Raw genomic sequence first — 17,007 nt, 5'->3', positions numbered from 1 at the left:
GGAAAAGGACACGCCACGACCTCGCTGTTGCAAAATAACCCCCCTTTTAGCTACGACATCAGCAAGGACACGGGGCCTCCCTTCCTCCGGACCCCCAAGGACACGGTCCCCGGAGGCAGCCGCTGCTCAGAGGTTATTTTAGGAGCTGGGTGCGTGTCGGGGCTGTTTGGGGCCGTTCTGGCTGGCGAGGCTTGGCTCTTGCTGCCAGCCGGGCAGGCGACACGTGATGCTTGCCAGCTCCAGCCAAAGAGAAAAGCCACTTCATTGCAAAAGCCGCCGCTTTCCTGTCCTCGGGGCTGCCGGCGGCTGGGTGAAGTTCCTTCACCAGCGGCTGGGGTGCAGCCCCGGGTGCTCGGTGCCCGGGGCCGAGCGAGGCTGCAGGGTGGTCCCCGGAGCAGGGGTGATGCCCGCCGGCACGCTGCGGGGCAGCTCCCTCACGCCACAGGCTCCTGGGGAGCCTTTACACAGTTTATACCAGCAAGGAGGGCACGAATTCCTGCTCCTGGAGAGCCAGCAGTTGCTATTCCTCGCCCGCACGCTCCCGGCCGCAGCACCGCACGGCCAACGGCAGCCGTGGAGCAGCCCCTGCGCGGAGCTGGCGCGGGGGGGGGGGCACAGATGCCTCCCGAGGTGATTTTTTTTGCCGCTATGAATGACCGCAAACAGCACGTCTCAGCTCCCAGCGCAGCGGGCTGCCTTGGGCTGGCAGTAGCGAGTCCCTGCGAATGTAACGCGCAGGTATTCACGGGGCAGGAAAAGGCCGGTCCTCAAACAAGCAAACATTGACCGTCTGGTTTCCCAGCGCTGCCCGTCAGCCCCCGAGTCCCACCCGCAGCCGCAATCCCTCCGTGCGCTGAATATTGGGCAGGATTCCTTCAGGCAGCAGCTTTCACGTGCCCCGGCAGCCAGACATTCTTGGTGCGGCGCTGCCGTCACCCTGCCAGCCCCGCACAGCCGCTGCTCCAGACCAGCACCCACGTCACCAAAAAAAAAAAAAAAAAAGGCAAGAGGAAACCAAAGAGTTGACACCGGGATTCTTTTAATGCAATTGCTTTTAAAATGCAGCCTTAAAATGACTCGTAATGGTCAACGATGAGAAATGACGCATCTTTTTCATCTCTGCAACATGACTGGGCGGCACCTCTGCCTCCAAAACCCACCAGCCACTGCTGCTCCTCGATGTCATTCTCCGACTGCTTTTACAGCGACTCACTGCCCCTTCACAGGGCACACGTCACACGGGGCACCCAAACCCTCCCACCAAAGGGACTCACTTGGGAAGAAAAAGGGATGGGGTGAGCCGTCCAGAGTCCAGCAGCCCAACGTTCATCCGGAGAACCTAACCGAAGGGCAGCAGAAGCAGCAGCTTTCTCTCTCTCACCTTACACTCGGGCATAAACCTACAAAGGTATTTGAGCCGCCAGCTCCTGCGGAAGTGAGTAAGAGCTATCGACTTTAAGTTCCTAATTATCTCTGTGGATCTGTGCCTTCATGCTATGTAAAGTGATTTGAGAACTGAACGTCTGACTGCATTTTTCTGGCTGAACGGGATGGCAGAGAAAGTTGATTTTCCAATATCTTGCTTTTTGAGATAGAACGCTACTTTGTGTATTTATTTTACAGAACAGCAGGTGCTACAGACTGCCAAAGCTTGCCAATTTAAGTAACACGGGAAATTCTGTTGTAGCCTAAACATCTGTGAGAATATACCCCAGCACCACCTCCACGCTGCGCAGTGTTTATAGACCGTAACAGGAGAACAGACTCTACGTGCTGAAATGCATTTAATACCTCCCAGGCGTTAGCCTGAGCTTTGTTTTTCATTCCGTGGGCTTGCCCCGCGGCCCCTGGGCTGTACGCACTGTAGAACAACCGATGGCCTTTTAGCCACTCTTTCCTCTTCTCCATTTAAAACATTTCACTGCTGCTCCGTTGCACTTTAATGGTCCTCCCCTTCCAAGAGGGGAGTCGTGAGTGCTGGGGGAGAGAAAGTGCAGAAAGGCCCAGGCCACACGGACCCCCCGAACCTGCCGGTGCTGCCTGATGCCGCTGCTCTCCGACAAAAGCAGCCTCCCCGACCGGGTGCCAGCACTCAAACGGCTTCTCCCAAATCACCCCTTTGTATCAAGCTTGCATTTTACTAGTAACTTCAGAATCAAATGCAGGAAGCCAGTTTCGTCTACAGAAATACAATGCGCTCATCTCCGCGTGAATTTTAAACACCTCTTAAGGACAGCATTTAACTACATCAGTGGGGTCTCATAGCTTGGTCTCCAATTCTGGTAACAAAACACAGATTCAGATTTGAACAGACTGGAGCTCTCCTAGAGTTTGAGCAGTAGTTCTCGCACAACCGCATGTCACAATTAGAAACTGAGTGTAGAAAGGGTCCCCAGGGGAATACAAAAAAGACATCACCTTATGAAAAAGCTTCAGAATGAACCTGTGAAATAAACAGCAACCAGACAATCGTCTTCTACAGAAGATGGAAGTAACAGTAGAAGAATATAACAACATCTTAAGTAGTCAGTGAGTCAGTCTGAATGTACAGGGGCACTAGATCCCTACAGATCTGTGATGAAAGCGCTATATCCCTACAGATCTGTGACGAAAGCTAATGGCCGAAACCAGCTGGTCCCCTCCAGTCCCAAAGGAGACTGGGTTGCGATTCACTCTTCACCAGCTGGAAGATTGTCTTCAATCCGCCTGATGAACTTCATTCTTATTTCTGTGACGCTGTCACCCTTCAGTGTGTCCTGGACAAATTTTACATCTACGGCCATCTGAACCTAGGTGATGGAAGAGGAAAAAGAAGAGCTGTTATCTCCCTTGAAACAGCAGCTTCTCGAGGAACCGTCTGATCACGAAACGCCAGCTTAAGGGCTCTGAGGGCGTGACACGCAATGCAGAGCTCTAGGGAAGCACTCGTTATTTTTCAAGATCACATCCTCCTTGACAATCGTGGCCTACATGGTGGACAGCGGGCACCGCACCTCGGCAAATGTACTTCCTACAGCGTAACCGGGACTCCCTGCAGAGATCAGAGCCCAGTTAACCCTATCGCTCGGGGCTACACGTCCTGCTGCTCCATGTATGTTCCTCAAAAATTTCAGCTAAGCAAGATAATCAAGCCTAAATACAGACTGCTAAATTTGAGACAGCTGCTCTCTTGTTCCAGCCAATTCCCAACTAGGGCTCATAGCAGTTCCAAAGTGAGGATTTTGAAGCTTCATAAAAATTCAAGGAGATACTAGTGCTTGTACTTGGGTCATAAGATGAAGGGGCTCGGTCAGCACCTCTGGGACTCACAGCTGCCACACGCAACGGCAGCCGAGCGCTGCTGTAGCTCTGCGCTTCTCCTGGGAATGAATTTCAAGTCCAAAGCCAACACAGAAGTCACAAACACAGACTAGACACTAAACTATCTGCTGATACCTTGGTTATTCATATACCTATCTCACCGGAAGAGAGACGTTGGCTCACCATTTCCAGGGCACCTCGCAGCACTCCGCACAACAGGTTGGAATAGATGAGGGATGAGTGGTTGTCAGGGAGCTCAACAAAGTCCACCAAGGGGTTATTTTCCAAGATCAGGGAGAACTCATCGCCTCCAGGACTCCAGTTGGTGATGCTCGGAGTGATGCCCAGGTACATTTTAAATGCTATCTGTTACGTCAAACAGGGTATGAACAAAAAGGTGTCCCATGAAGCAACAGCACAGCTTTGATCTTTGCCAAATTACTAAAGGGTTTTGAAAACACCACGCCTTTCTCCCAATTCCCACCAGTCAGCAGCAGTCAGGGATCTAATTCTCTCTTTTTCCTCCCCAAAATCTCAGTCAAACTCTCAGAACAGTCCCGTGAGTAGCAAATACTCTATCCTCACATGCAAAACCATGACAAAAACCTGACGAAACTGTGCTTTGACAATTACCTTTGCAATAACATCTGCAGTTTCACGAAAATCATGGCATCTTCCGACATTGGACCGGGCCAGAAAGTCTTCTATTAGCCGAACACCTATGTTGTAACCCCTGTGAATGTACCAAAGAGCAACAGCTACAGAGCGGGAAGAGCGCAGCTTTAGAAAGACAGCCAACGTTTATAAAAGAAGGTAGTGGAGGAAAAAAAATTAAATCTGAGAAGTATCAGTTATTAAATAAAACTCAGTCTGCCAGGCTTTTATTCTTAGTGCAGCACACAGACGTGCCATACTGTGAACCCGAGCTCCTACAAGGCTCCGCTGCAGCGGATCCACTTACATTTTGTCAAGCTGCTTGTTGACATCCTCGTCATTCTCGTAGTCCTTGCACAGCTGGGTGACCAGGGCGCCGTACGTCAGCGTGAAGAGCTCCGAGTTCTAGACAGAGGCAAAAGGGATTTAGCACAAGCCAAAGAGAAAACTGACTGAGCACTGCTGCATCTGTGTCCAGCGCTGCTTCCGTTGGCCCAGAGAGGGAGAACAGAAACCTGCTGTCTCAAAGGAATCTGCTGCTTAATAAGGAGAGAACCCAGTTCATGTTTTGGCAAGGCAACTTCAGTCTCCTTGGAAAGAAAAATCCTCTTTGACTAGGAACGACCGAGCACTTTCTTTCTCTCTCTGTCTCCACACACGCAGCCCTTCCCATTAACGTGCCCCGAGTCTGACCTGAAGAGGCAAGCCAGGAGGCTGCTCACGCTCTCTGTAGCCATTCTCAGCAGCTCTCCTCAGCTGCCAATTAGCATCTCTCTCTGCTTTAACGAGCACACGCCCCGATAACTGGAATGACACCTCCAGGTCATTTCGTGTGCTGCTGGCCACCTCCTGGATGGCTAAACTTGCAGTTGCCAGGGACCTGAATTTATTTCAACCACTGACCCAGAGGTGAAAAAACTGCCGTCCGTTATCTGTGTTTCATGAAGGCGCTGCACATGGGCAACACTCGTTACGCTCCCTTTCTGGTCCTTTCAACAGGACAAAAAATTCTCGTCCATTCACAGATTTATTACACTGCGCTACCAAGAGAAAGCAATACTCATCTGGTCCCTAAAAAGTTATCTAGGCACATAATTTGCTTCATACATTAAAATCAGCTCCTCAGACCCGGAGGAGGAACAGCAAGGACAATTTCAGGTCAGCTCAGCAGATCTGTGTTGTGCACATCCGCTTTCTGTGCCTGGCTAGGATCAAAGTTACTCGGGCTTTCTTTGCACAGTTGCCAGATTTGCAGAAAACACCAGGGGAAGAGCTCTCCTCTCCCAGCCACCACCGCCACCCATCCTCAACCAGAAGCAACTGTGTCAAAGTGCATTTTCTTGGGAGCCGTTAAGCCGGACCAGTGATTACACGGTCATTAAAGGCTGCAAAACAAAAAGCTACAATAGGCTTTAGCTTTTCACAGAACCTGAAGGAAGTGTTTTCAGGAACAAATAAACCATCGTCATTTATTTCTGCTTTCAGTTTTAGCATTCAGAAACATTACAGAGAGTCTAATCTCAGATTAAAAGCCTATCACCTACCATGAGATGCATAGATGCAGAAGGTGAAATGAATGGCAAATACCAATACTACAGAATGAAAGCAGCAGGCAGGCAGAAAGGAAGGGAAAAGAGACAACATCAGAGTTAAGTGACAACACTGATCGCACTTCGTTCTCAACAGGTTTACACAAAGCCAAGACAAACAGAAGGAGGAATCACTCCCAAACGGCAACATTCAACAAATAGAAATTGGGTTTGTTAGAAGACACAGGGAATTCCACCTTGTCATTGTAAATCACGAGGTCAACAGCCACGAGCTGCCAAAAGGCTTTAAGCGTGTGAAAAGAACCAGTCAGGCTCCTTGGTAGACTTTTGCCTAATTTTAGATCTAAAGAATCAACGCATTCTTTGGGTTTTTTGCTTACAATTCTGATTTTGTCTTGGAAAGATAAAGGTTGCGCAGGTTCGCATCACTCAAGAGCGACCGACAAGGCGGAAGACTCCTTCAGCTCAACCGGCAGAGTCAGACATTTGGCAGAGAATTTAACAAACATGCAAAAGAGGTTACGCTGTTTTTAAGGATTTCAGTAATTTTAGTAAAGACAGGGCTTGGCAGCTGGAGAGAGGAGGGGGTGAATGGATGGAGGAAATCCAGCTGTTACCAGTCCAAGACGCTGTCGTTTACTGCGTAAAGCCATGAAGCCGTCACCCACTGTTATCAGCCCCAAAGTGTGCAAACCCAGTGCCCGTCATGGTTATCGCCTGCAACGCTGCTATTCAGGTAACTTCAAAGTGTTATAACAAGGCAAACTTCTAAATTCATATTTGTAAACGAACTCTGCATTTTCAGTCCATCTCATGAAATTAAAGTGCTTAATACTTTTTCCATTCTTTATATTTTCTGGTATTGCAGACTAGCATATAGTCTCAACACTATAAACCGTTCTGTGGCTACAAAAACGTCAGAATCCTAATGACATAGCTCCAATTCCTTAAATAAAACCCATTGTATTTAAGGAGCTGAATCCCTAGAAGAGAATCCCTCGTGGTGCGGAGGGGGCAGGAGCGGGCAGCTGCCCGGCCTCCGCTGAGCCTGAGCCAGCCGTCAGCACGGCCAAAGAGGGAGAAAAAACAGATTTCATTTTTATTACTTGCTTTCAAATACTGACTTTGCATTTAAAATTAATTAATTCCGCCTGTTTTGACCCAGAATTGGACCTCGGCTCTGTAGCTTTGTTCGCCATCTCCTCGCTCCTCGGCGCAGCGGGACTGGCAACGCGGGCTGGGGTCAGAGAGAAGGGAAGCGGCTGCGCTCTGACTGCCCCGTTAACGGCAGCGTTTCCGTCACCAGCGGCGTCCCGCTCCTGCCCCACCTCCCATCCCGACACGGCACTCGGCTCTCCGGCTCCGCAGCACCGGACGCTCCCTGCCCTGCGGTGCAGGTGACAGGAGCCCCCGTTACGAACGGCTGCGGGTACCGGACGCTTCAGGCCGAGCCCGTTCAAGGGCCGTGCCGGGCTCCCGCGGCGCGGGTCGCGCAGCGCCCTCCGCTCCCCTCCGCTGAGGAGCGCCTCGGGCCTCCGGGGCGGGCGGGAAAACGCGGAGGAAGGGGACAGCCGGTGCCCGCCCTGCAGCCGCCCGCCCGCCCGCAGGCGGCGGCCCGGAGAGGGGCGGGCGGTGCTGGCGGAGGGGCAGGTCCCGCCGAGCCCACACTGCGAACCGAGGCGGGCAGCGCGGCCCAGCGGCGGGCGGGCAGAGCCGGGCCCTGCCGCGGGCCCTCGACCTGACGGCCGGGCCGGGCCGGGCCTCCGCCTCCTCCTCCTCCTCCGCCACCCCCCGCCCCGGGCCCGGGCCCGGGCCCTGCCATCGCCGCCGGCGGGGCGCCCCACGGCCGACCCGCCCCGGGCCCGGCGGGCCTGACCCCGCAGGCGGGCGGCGGCAGGGGCCCGCCGGGGCCCGCCCGGCCCCTCAGGCGCCGTGGCCCCGCCGTTACCATTTTCTTGCTCTCGGTGCCGCGGCCGGCCTGGCGCGACATCCTGCCCGGCCCGCTGCGTCCCCGGCCCGGCCCGGCCCGGCCGCCTCCCGCACCGCACCGCACCGCGCCGCGCCGCGGGGCACGACGGGACTCGCAGTCCCCGCCGCGCTGCCGGCTCCGCCACGCCCGCGTCGCCGAACTACAAGCCCCAGAGTGCAACGCGGTCGCCCCGTGCGCATGCGTGTCGGCCGTGCGGGCGGAGGCGGGGCTACCCTTCCCGGCGTGCCCTGGCTCACGTGACGGAGAGGCGCCTACAAATCCCGGCAGGCGCTGGGGTGGGCGGGGTGTCCCTGCGCCGCCAGGGGGCGCTTTCGCGGGCCGGGGCCGGGGCCGGGGCCGGGGCCGGGGCCGGGGCCGGGGCCGGGGCCGGGGCCGCGGCCAGCGTTTCACCTGGCCCTCGGTTCCGTGGGTGTCTGCCGGGAGCGGGTGACCCCTGCCCGGCCGGGGAGGGTGGGGCGGTGGCTGCGGTGGCTGCGGTGCTGGTCCCTGCGAGCCGTCCCAGGGGAAGGCGGGATGGCGGCCCTCCGCTGCCCGGCCCCCGGCAGGGCCCGCGGGTGCCTGGCGGCCCTGCGGAGGGTCCCCAGCCCCGCTGAGGGCAGCGAGGGTTTTTGCTGGACGAGTAACCCCTCAGGGAATGGGCCGTCCGCACAGCAAGGGCCCGTCCAGGGCAGAGGCCCCCTGGGCCGGCGGGTCCTGCCGTCGCTTCGCCCCTGCCCCCAGCCCTGCCCTGTCTTGGCAGAAACCGGTTCCTGGGCGAGGGCAGCCGGCGTCCCCGGGGACGGACGGGGCGAGCCCTGGGCTGGCGGGGCAGGGCCAGCTGGGAGCCTCGGGCTGCAGCTCAGTGTGGGAACGGGAGCTGCTCGGCGCAGGGTTTCCACACCTCACAGGCGTGCGAAACAAATACGGCCGTGCGGCAACGCGGCAGAGGACGGGGGTGTCGCAGAAAGCAGCCTGGCTTGGGGCTCCGTGCAACTGCAGTAAATATCTACCGGGACAACCGAGCTCCCCCTGACCCTCCCCAGCCAGCACGGCCGCCCAAGCACCGGCCTCTGCTCCCAGATGGATGCTGCCTGGTGGTTATTTATCTGTTCGGGTATGTCTCTAGACACGTCGCTGAGCAAGTGCTGATTGCTGACCCGTGCTCAAGGGTGGCTTGAGCCGGGGCGGTGCGATGGAGGCCGCGTGCCGGGTGGGAGGATGTGCTCTGGGTGCAGAGGGAGCCGTTAGCAGGACCTCCCCGCCGGCTGCTCAGGAATCCGGCAGCTGGGTGATCGCCCGCTGTCACCACCGAGCAGCAGCGCTCGGAGCACAGGGACCGGCTGGCCTGTTGCTGGCTGCAGCTGACCTGCTGGCGTTGCCTTACATGGCTACGTCCTCAGGACGGCACAGCCCGTGCTCCTCGGCTGCTGGCGGGCTGCGAGCCTCTAGGCCCGACACCAGCTCTTGGTGTGGTCGGTCTGGGCTGGGAACTGCCAGCGTCGCCTCCATCCCTGGCAGGAGCAGGACACAGTGCCAGCGAGACCACGAGATGTCTGTGCTCCCCCATCTCCCAGCCCTAAAGTGCAGGGGAGCAGCCTGTGTGCGCGGCTCCCCTCCTGCTCCCCGTCCCGTCCCAGCACCGGCGGGCAGATGGCCGCTTTGCGCTCTCCTCGCACCCCCTGTGCATCTCCCCTACATCCAGGGGAGCGCACAGGTGGAGGCAGCGGAGGCCCCGTGGCACACGGTGCACAACACCACGGCCGCAATGCTGGAGGTGGGCATGAGCCCCCTGAGCCAGGTGGCCACCAAGCTCACCCACATGGAGATGCAGGTCTCCATGGGCCTGGGCTGCCCGGTGCCAAGCCAAACCCCAGCCGTCACCGTGCTGTTTGTCTTGTGGGAGCGGCCGCGTGAGAAAGCCCCAGAGCAAACATCGCCGTGTGCCTGGTGGCTGCCGGAGCCGCACGTGCCGCTCCGGGTCACGCAGTGCTGGCCCTCGCTGGCTGGGGAGTCACCTGGCCGGGCCCTGGGGCATGTGCCAAGCCCGGCCACAGCCCTGCCGGCATGCTCACACCTGAGCCACCGCCCAGCCCCGCGCCGTGTCCCCAGGCTGCGCGTGTGGGGCTGGGGCAGCGCGGCCAGGAGGACCAGCAGCCTCGGCCCCCGGGCACCGAAAGTGCGACCACGGCCGCCGCAGCTGCTCCTGTGCGTGGGTGCCCACCGGAGGTTCAGTGTCCCTGGTCACCGCGTGGGTCCCTGGCAGTGTCCCACCGTGCTGAGCCGGCCGGGCACCGGAGGCCACACAAGGGACCGGTGCTGGCATCGCGCTCCGTGGCTCTCGTTAAAGCACAGCGTGCTAACGAAGGCCCTTCTCCTTATTGCCCCGGGTCCCAGGTCCAGGACAGGAGCAGCGGTGGGGCAACATCTGCCCCCGGTCCCAGCAGGGGCCCAGCCCTGCCAGCCCTGCCAGCTCTGCTGCCGGCAGCGCCGGAGCCGCGGGCAGCCCCGCTGCCGCCGGGGTGACCCCGGGAGCCGGTTCGGCGGTGCCGGGCCGCTCTGCCGGTTGCCGCTCGCAGACGTGCCCGCGCCGGGCGGTGCTCGGGGGGGTGGGAACCGAAATGCCGCGATCTGCCACGGCGGCGGAGCCAGGGGACAGGAGCCAGGGCCCGGCCGCACGTTGCTTGGTGCTCCGGTGCCGCCGGCCGGGCCTCGCCGCCCCCCCCCCCCCAAGTACAGACCCCGGTGCACGGGCCCCCGCGCCGGGCCCGGTTGCTCGTTCGGGGGTAGGCGGCCGGGGCTCCTCCGGCGCCGCCGCTTTCTGATGCCTCCCCGGGCAGGGCGGAGCGCGGCAGGGACCGGGGGACCGGGCACGTCCCTCGCACCGGGACCCCGTCCCGCCCCGCTCCGCCCCGTCCGGCGGGCGCAGGGCCGGGCTGCAGCGCGCCCCGCCCCGCCGCGCCCATCGCCCGTGGCCTCGCAGCGCCGGGCCGGGCCGGGCCGATCCCGGGAGCCGCGCCGCGCCATGCCGCGCCGAGCCGCCCCCGCGCCCGCCGTGCCGGGGCTCCGGGCCGCCGCCGTGCTGCTGTGCGCGGCGCTGGGCGCCGGGCCGGGGCGGGCGCTGCCCGTGCCCTTCCCCGCCTTCCCCTTCCAGGACCCGGCGCTGCCCTGGCACCGCCGCCTCGACGACCTGCTGGGCCGGCTGAGCCCCGCCGAGCTGGTGCTGCAGGTGAGGGCGCGGCGGGCGGCGGCGGGGGCGGCCCCGGGACCACCCCCCCCCCCCCCCCCCCCGCTCAGCGCCGCCGGCCCGCAGGTGGCGAGGGGGGGCGCGATGGGGAACGGCCCCGCGCCCCCCGTCCCGCGGCTGGGCATCGGGCCCTACAACTGGAACACGGAGTGTCTGCGGGGCGACGCGGAGGCCCCCGGCTGGGCCACGGCTTTCCCCCAGGCGCTGGGGCTCGCCGCCGCCTTCAGGTACCGGCGCCGCGGACGGGACGTGGCCCCGTGAGCCGCCCCGCCCCGCCCCGACACCCCCGCGCTCTCCCCGCAGCCCTGAGCTCGTCTACCGGGTGGCCAACGCCACCGCCACCGAGGTGAGAGCCAAGCACAACGGCTTCGTCGCCGCCGGCCGCTACGGTGACCACACGGGGCTCAGCTGCTTCAGCCCCGTCCTGAACATCATGAGGCACCCGCTGTGGGGCAGGAACCAGGTGCCAGCGCGGGGCGGGGGCGGCTGGCCTCGGGCGGGGGTCAGGCCACGCGGGACTGGGGCTGAGCCGCGGCTCCCGGGGCGCTGGGGGCCCCGGCCGTGACCCGCCTGCGCCTCGGCCAGGAGACCTACGGGGAGGACCCGTTCCTGAGCGGGGAGCTGGCCCGCAGCTTCGTGCAGGGGCTGCAGGGCCGGCACCCCCGCTACATCAAGGCCAGCGCCGGCTGCAAGCACTTCAGTGTGCACGGGGGCCCCGAGAACATCCCCGTCTCCAGGCTCAGCTTCGACGCCAAGGTGAGCACGGTGGGACAGTGGGACCATGGGACGGTGGGCGGCCCCCCAGGCGCTGACCCCTCTCTGCCGTGGCGCTTGCAGGTGCTGGAGCGGGACTGGCGCACCACCTTCCTGCCCCAGTTCCAGGCGTGCGTGCGTGCCGGCTCCTACAGCTTCATGTGCAGTTACAACAGGTACCGAGCGCGGTGGGGGCTGCGTGGGCTGGGCTGCCCGCGGGGCGGCCGGTGCCCGGCCATCCGGGCTGCCCCATCCCCTCTCCGACAGGATCAACGGCGTTCCCGCCTGCGCCAATAAGAAGCTGCTGACGGACATCCTGCGCGGCGAGTGGGGGTTCGACGGCTACGTGGTGAGCGACGAGGGAGCCCTGGAGCTCATCATGCTGGGGCACCACTACACACGCACCTTCCTGGAGACGGCGGTCGGTGAGCTTGTGGGACAGGCGCGGGGTCCCTGGGCATCACGCAGCTGTGACGGGCGGTTTCCCTTCTCACCGGCACGGCAGCCTCAATGAACGCCGGCTGCAACCTGGAGCTCTCCTACGGCGTGAGGAACAACGTCTTCATGCACATCCCCCAGGCTCTGGCCATGGGCAACATCACACTGCAGGTGGGCCGGGGGTGCGGGCAGGGAGCCAGGGCCGCCCCCGCCAAGCACGGCCGAGGTTTTGGTGTTGGGGTCTTTGCAGATGCTGCGCGACCGGGTCCGGCCCCTCTTCTACACACGGATGCGGCTGGGGGAGTTCGACCCTCCGGCCATGAACCCCTACAGCTCCCTGGACCTGAGCACCGTGCAGAGCCCCGAGCACCGCAACCTCTCGCTGGAAGCTGCTGTCAAGAGCTTTGTACTGCTGAAGAACGTGCGGGGGACGCTGCCTCTCCGGGCCCGGGACCTGCCCGGCAAGCGCCTCGCGGTGAGCACCACGCACGGAGGCTGGCGGGGGGACGCGGTGACCCAGGTGGTGCTGGCTCCGTACCCCGGGCACGCAGGCGTCCCCTCCTTTGGAGAGCCACAGGCTGCGTGGCACAGGGCTGCTGGTGCCCGCCGACACCCCTCTGCCCTCCGCAGGTGGTGGGTCCCTTCGCCGACAACCCCCGGGTGCTGTTTGGGGACTACGCGCCGGTGCCGGAGCCGCGGTACATCTACACTCCCCGGTGAGACAGCGCAGCGCTGCCGTCCGTCCCCTGGTCCTGGGCACTGCCCGGGGCTGCTGCTGGAGCCACTCGACCCTTCGCTGGGGGCCGGGGCAAGGGGGGGCATCCGCAAGGTGCCCCGACTCTGGGGCACAGCAGCCCCCGCGCCCTCTGCTCTTCCTTGGTGCAGGAGAGGGCTGGAGACGCTGCCGGCCAACATCAGCTTCGCGGCAGGCTGCCGCGAGCCGCGGTGCCAGCAGTACTCGAGGGCGGAGGTGGTGGGTGCGGCGGAGGCAGCCGACGCGGTGGTGGTCTGCCTGGGGACAGGTAGGTGGGAGCGGGGAGGGCGCTGGGTGGGCAGGGGGAGCGTCCCAGAGCCGGGGTGGCTGTGGGACAGGAAGGGGTCCCCATCGGCCCCCCGAGGCAGTCAGCACCCCTCTGCCCTCTCCGTCGGTGCCCCGGGCGGAGTGCAAGGGGCTGTCCCTTTGCTGTCCCCACACAGGGACGGATGTGGAGACGGAGGCGAAGGACCGGAGGGACCTGTCCCTGCCGGGCCACCAGCTGGAGCTGCTGCAGGACGCCGTGCAGGCGGGTAGGGGCTCTGCGGGGCTCAGCTCCCGGCCGGGGCAGCGTGCCGGCACCTGGGGACTGGCCGGTGTCCCGGGGGTCAGGGACAGCCCGGAGGGGGTGGTGGTGGGCTGGGGCACAGTGAGGGGGACCACAACCCCCCCAGGCATTCCCCATCCACGGGGCACCCCCGGAGCCGTCCAGGCAGCGCCGGCACGGGGCTCCTGGTGACGGCCGTCTCCCTGTAGCCGCCGGGCGCCCCGTCATCCTGCTGCTGTTCAACGCGGGGCCCCTGGACGTGAGCTGGGCACAGGCGCACGAGGGCGTGGGGGCCATCCTGGCGTGCTTCTTCCCTGCCCAGGCCACTGGCCTAGCCGTCGCCAAGGTCCTGCTGGGCGAGGCAGGGGCCAGCCCGGCTGGCAGGCTGCCGGCCACGTGGCCCGCGGGCATGCACCAGGTAAGGCCAGGGCAGCCGGTGACACCCGTAGCCCTTCCCTGCCTCGGTGGCTGGGGGAGCCGCGGGATGCAGGGCTGATGCTTGACTGTGCCCGCCCAGCCCTGCCCTGCTCCACCGGCCCCCTGTCCCGCAGGTGCCACCGATGGAGAACTACACCATGGAGGGGCGGACGTACCGGTACTACGGGCAGGAGGCCCCGCTCTACCCCTTTGGCTACGGGCTGTCCTACACCACCTTCCAGTACCGGGACCTGGTGCTGAGCCCCCCAGCGCTGCCTGCCTGTGCCAACCTCTCCGTGTCTGTGGTGCTGGAGAACACGGGGCAGCGGGACGGCGAGGAGGTGAGCACGGCCGCTCCGTGCTGGTGCGGCCGTAGGGGGTACAGATGTGGCCGGGGTCCCCCCCGCCAGGGAGGCAGCTGGGGGGTCCCGTTGGCGCTGACTCCCGTCCCTCCGGGCAGGTGGTGCAGCTGTACCTGCGGTGGGAGCAGTCGTCCGTGCCGGTGCCCCGCTGGCAGCTGGTGGCTTTCCGCCGCGTGGCCGTGCCAGCCGGCCGGGAGACCAAGCTGTCCTTCCAGGTGGCGGCCGAGCAGCGCGCCGTCTGGGCGCAGGACTGGCGTCTCGAGCCTGGCACCTTCACCCTCTTTGCCGGTGGGCAGCAGCCAGGCCAGCAGACGCGGGCACCCTCGGAGGTGCTGAGCGCACGGTTCACCGTCACCGGCGCAGCCCGGCCCCTGCGCGGGTGCTAGAGGTGGGGGGTGCCGCGGGGAGCGCGGTTGTCTGCCTTGCAATAAAGTGCTGGGTGCTGCTCCGCGACGGCTGTGTGGGGCCTCCCCTCCCGTCCCCCTGGCACGGGGCTGGGTGCGTCCCTGCAGCAGGACGGCAGTGCCCCTGCCCTCCCCGGGGCTTTCGCCCTCCTCCCCGTCCCCATCCCGCCTTGGGGTGCCGCTGCAGCCCCACACCCTGCCCGTGCCCCACGCCGGCTGAGGGGCAGCGGCCACCCAGACCCACGTGCGCCCCGGCCGGCGCGTGCCTGCGCTTCCCACTCTATTTATAGCTGCCAGGGCTGCTCCGGCGCATTCCCGGTGCCAAGGGGCCGGGGGACCGGCAGCGCTGCCTTCATTCCTGACCTGGGGGGCTCGGGAGGGCAGGGGCTGGCCCCTCTCCTGCCCAGGCAGGATGCGTCCCCAGGAGGGTGGCAGCCGTGCAGCCGGCCAGCAGGACCAGCACGGCGAGGAGCGGGCAGGATGCTGGCAGCGGGCGGGGGGGAGCAGAGATGCAGCAGTGAGAGCGGCCGAGCCCTGCAGTGGCCGGAGGGGCCGGATCCAGCCCTACAGCAGCTCGGGTGCTGCGGGACAGGGACGGGATGGGGGTCCAGCAGCGACGCTGGCGGGGAGCACGGGTAGCCAGAGGTGGGCAGGAGCTCCTCAGGACGGTGTTGGAGGGCCGGGATCTGCTTCAGCCCCAGGGCTGGAGGCCAAGGTGGGGCTGCCCAGGCCTGACACCATGACATCAGGGCACTAATTACAGATGCGGCCTGGGATAATTACAGAGCGGGCGAGGGCTGCAGCAGGGCAGGGCAGGGCTCAGCCCATTGCTGGCCCATTTGTCACCTGCACCCACAGGGGATTGTCCTGCAGCAGCGGGGCTTTGCTGCCATGCCGGCCCTGTGGCGACATGCTCGGGGGCTGGTGGCTGCCCCGGCACGCTGCCGGCAACGGGCTGGTACCTGGTACCGCACCCGTCCGCTCCGGGGCAGGATGCAGGCACAGACCATCGCCCTTGGGTTCCTGCTGAGTCACTGCCCCATAGCTAGTGGGGGTCAGCCGGAGCGTTTTGGGGGCAGGGGTTCAGATCAGCCCTTGTGGCCCCGAAACTGCCCCGCGCAGAGCAGCAGGGTGGGAGCAGCCTGGGGCTGGGGCAAAGTCCTGGAGCCGGAGGAGGGAGGTGTGGGGCAGAGGGGTGGGGAGCGGTGTGGGAGCGGGTGGGATGGGGTGTCCCGCGTGGTACTTTGCCCGGAGATGCCGGCGGGGTTTGTTTGCTGTCCTCATCCCTGTTTGCACCCAGCCTCCCACGGTGTCAGCTCGCGCTGGCAGGGCAGTGGCCGAGCCACGGCTGTAATTGTCCTTTTGGTGTGCTCGGCACCCCCCTGGCTCCCCGCAGGCAGTGTCGGGGTGAGGCACTGGGCACGCTGCAGGGGCTAGAGCCATGGCCGGGCCCCAGCCCACTGGGTGCAGCCCCCTCCCCAGGCCTGCCCGAGGGAGCCGTGGCAGCGTTGTACCCCACGCCGAGGGGCTGAGGAGCACGGGGAGCTCTGGGGCATGCAGCTGCTGGGGCCGGGCGGCATGCTCGTCATGAGCTCATCGGATTTTCCATCAGCACGAGGAGGGCGGCTGTTCCCAGCACCGCAGGAACGGGGGGGCTGGACCCAGGAACCCCGACGCAGCGGGACTCTGCCTGCAGCAGAGCGATCGATCGATGCTCTGCTTGTATAAGCCCATCGACTTGGGCTGGCACGGCAGCCAGGAGCCCTCTGCATCATTGCCCACACCGGGAGCACCAGCGGAGCATGGCCGCAGGCCCTGTACACCCGCAGTTGCCCCTTCCTCACCGTGCTTCCTGCTCCAGGCTGGCCCCGTGGTGGGGAGAAGGACCCTGGGCATGGCTGGACCTGGTGCCAGGCTGTCCTGGAGCCCCGGGATGCTCATCCGCTCTGGGCGATGCTGTGCTGGCCCCCCTGCCCCCTCCGCTGGGACCTACAGGGCTGTGGCCCTGCCAGGCAAAGGGACTTTGGAAGCCGCCCACCAGCACCCATGGAGCAGGTCACGGGGTGGCCCTGGCCCCGCTCTGCCGGATCCCTTGTGTGCCATGGAAATAAGGGGCCGTGGGGCTGCCGCAGCCCCCTCGGAGGCTTGGCCACGCAGGTGTGCGAGCGGGGCTGTTCCCCTTCCGTGTCCCGAGGTGTCCCCTGTGTTTGTTGGTTCACTGGGACACGCTCCTGCGCCACGTGCACTCCCGTTCCCCGCCATCCCCCTGGGGCTGCGCAGCTCCCAGAGCCGTGGCTCGGCCGTGCAGCATTCCCCGGCAGGGAGTCAGCCGGCGGGTGAGGCTGCTGGGAGTTTCGGGGAAGCCTCTGCTCTGGCTGAGCCGGGCGAGCAGCCGGCGGGCGGCGTGGCCAGGGGCTGCGGGGAGATGGCTCAGCCGTGGCATGGGGCTCTGGGGTGTTTAGGGCGTACAGCCACCCCTCCAGTGACACAGAGTGGGGCCGCCCTGTCTGCCGAGGAGCCCTCCTGCCCGCTCCCTGTCCCCTGAGTCAGAGGAACCAGCTTCCGGAGGAGAGGGTTGGGATTTCGGGAAACCTGTTTACCTGGTAGGCGAGGGA

The 17,007-nt window shown here is 63.8% G+C and overlaps 2 protein-coding genes across 3 annotated transcripts; one reads left to right on the top strand and one right to left on the bottom strand.

Moving 5' to 3' along the window:
* Window positions 1-1,765: 1,765 nt before the first annotated feature.
* TRAPPC3 (trafficking protein particle complex subunit 3) lies at window positions 1,766-7,609 on the bottom strand. The gene is made up of 5 exons (XM_075522639.1): window positions 7,453-7,609; window positions 4,262-4,359; window positions 3,934-4,033; window positions 3,484-3,666; window positions 1,766-2,789 (listed from the first exon to the last, which is right to left on the bottom strand). Exons 1-5 carry the CDS (start codon window positions 7,492-7,494, stop codon window positions 2,670-2,672), a joined length of 543 nt encoding a protein of 180 aa, XP_075378754.1. The 5' UTR covers window positions 7,495-7,609; the 3' UTR covers window positions 1,766-2,669.
* A 343-nt stretch (window positions 7,610-7,952) lies between these two features.
* Window positions 7,953-14,436, top strand: LOC142419541 (uncharacterized). 2 transcript variants are annotated; one of them, XM_075522637.1, is made up of 14 exons: window positions 7,964-10,699; window positions 10,784-10,944; window positions 11,021-11,180; window positions 11,303-11,473; window positions 11,555-11,646; window positions 11,738-11,895; window positions 11,976-12,079; window positions 12,159-12,383; window positions 12,539-12,624; window positions 12,794-12,930; window positions 13,106-13,195; window positions 13,419-13,627; window positions 13,761-13,967; window positions 14,087-14,436. In XM_075522637.1, exons 1-14 carry the CDS (start codon window positions 8,666-8,668, stop codon window positions 14,372-14,374), a joined length of 4,122 nt encoding a protein of 1,373 aa, XP_075378752.1. In that variant the 5' UTR covers window positions 7,964-8,665; the 3' UTR covers window positions 14,375-14,436. The 2 variants fall into 2 exon arrangements, 1 of the variants encoding a protein (XP_075378752.1); XR_012778579.1 differs by lacking the exons at window positions 12,794-12,930; window positions 13,419-13,627 and having other exon boundaries at window positions 7,953-10,699; window positions 14,087-14,225.
* The last annotated feature ends 2,571 nt before the right edge of the window (window positions 14,437-17,007 follow it).

The sequence above is a fragment of the Mycteria americana genome, chromosome 21 (assembly GCF_035582795.1).
Source record: "Mycteria americana isolate JAX WOST 10 ecotype Jacksonville Zoo and Gardens chromosome 21, USCA_MyAme_1.0, whole genome shotgun sequence".
NCBI lineage: Eukaryota > Metazoa > Chordata > Aves > Ciconiiformes > Ciconiidae > Mycteria > Mycteria americana.
This window is presented reverse-complemented; position numbering and strand designations above follow the sequence as displayed.

Bases quoted from the DNA above. Each gene is read 5' to 3' on its own strand.
- TRAPPC3 (XM_075522639.1), bottom strand. From the start codon at position 7,494: ATGTCGCGCCAGGCCGGCCGCGGCACCGAGAGCAAGAAAATG. The intron at 4,360-7,452 runs GTAACGGCGGGG...GCCTCTGTCTAG, and splicing joins GCACCGAGAGCAAGAAAATG to AACTCGGAGCTCTTCACGCT. The intron at 2,790-3,483 runs GTGAGCCAACGT...TCCATCACCTAG, and splicing joins TGCGAGGTGCCCTGGAAATG to GTTCAGATGGCCGTAGATGT.
- LOC142419541 (XM_075522637.1), top strand. From the start codon at position 8,666: ATGGAGGCCGCGTGCCGGGTGGGAGGATGTGCTCTGGGTGCAGAGGGA. The intron at 10,945-11,020 runs GTACCGGCGCCG...CTCTCCCCGCAG, and splicing joins GGGCTCGCCGCCGCCTTCAG to CCCTGAGCTCGTCTACCGGG. The intron at 12,080-12,158 runs GTGGGCCGGGGG...GGGTCTTTGCAG, and splicing joins TGGGCAACATCACACTGCAG to ATGCTGCGCGACCGGGTCCG.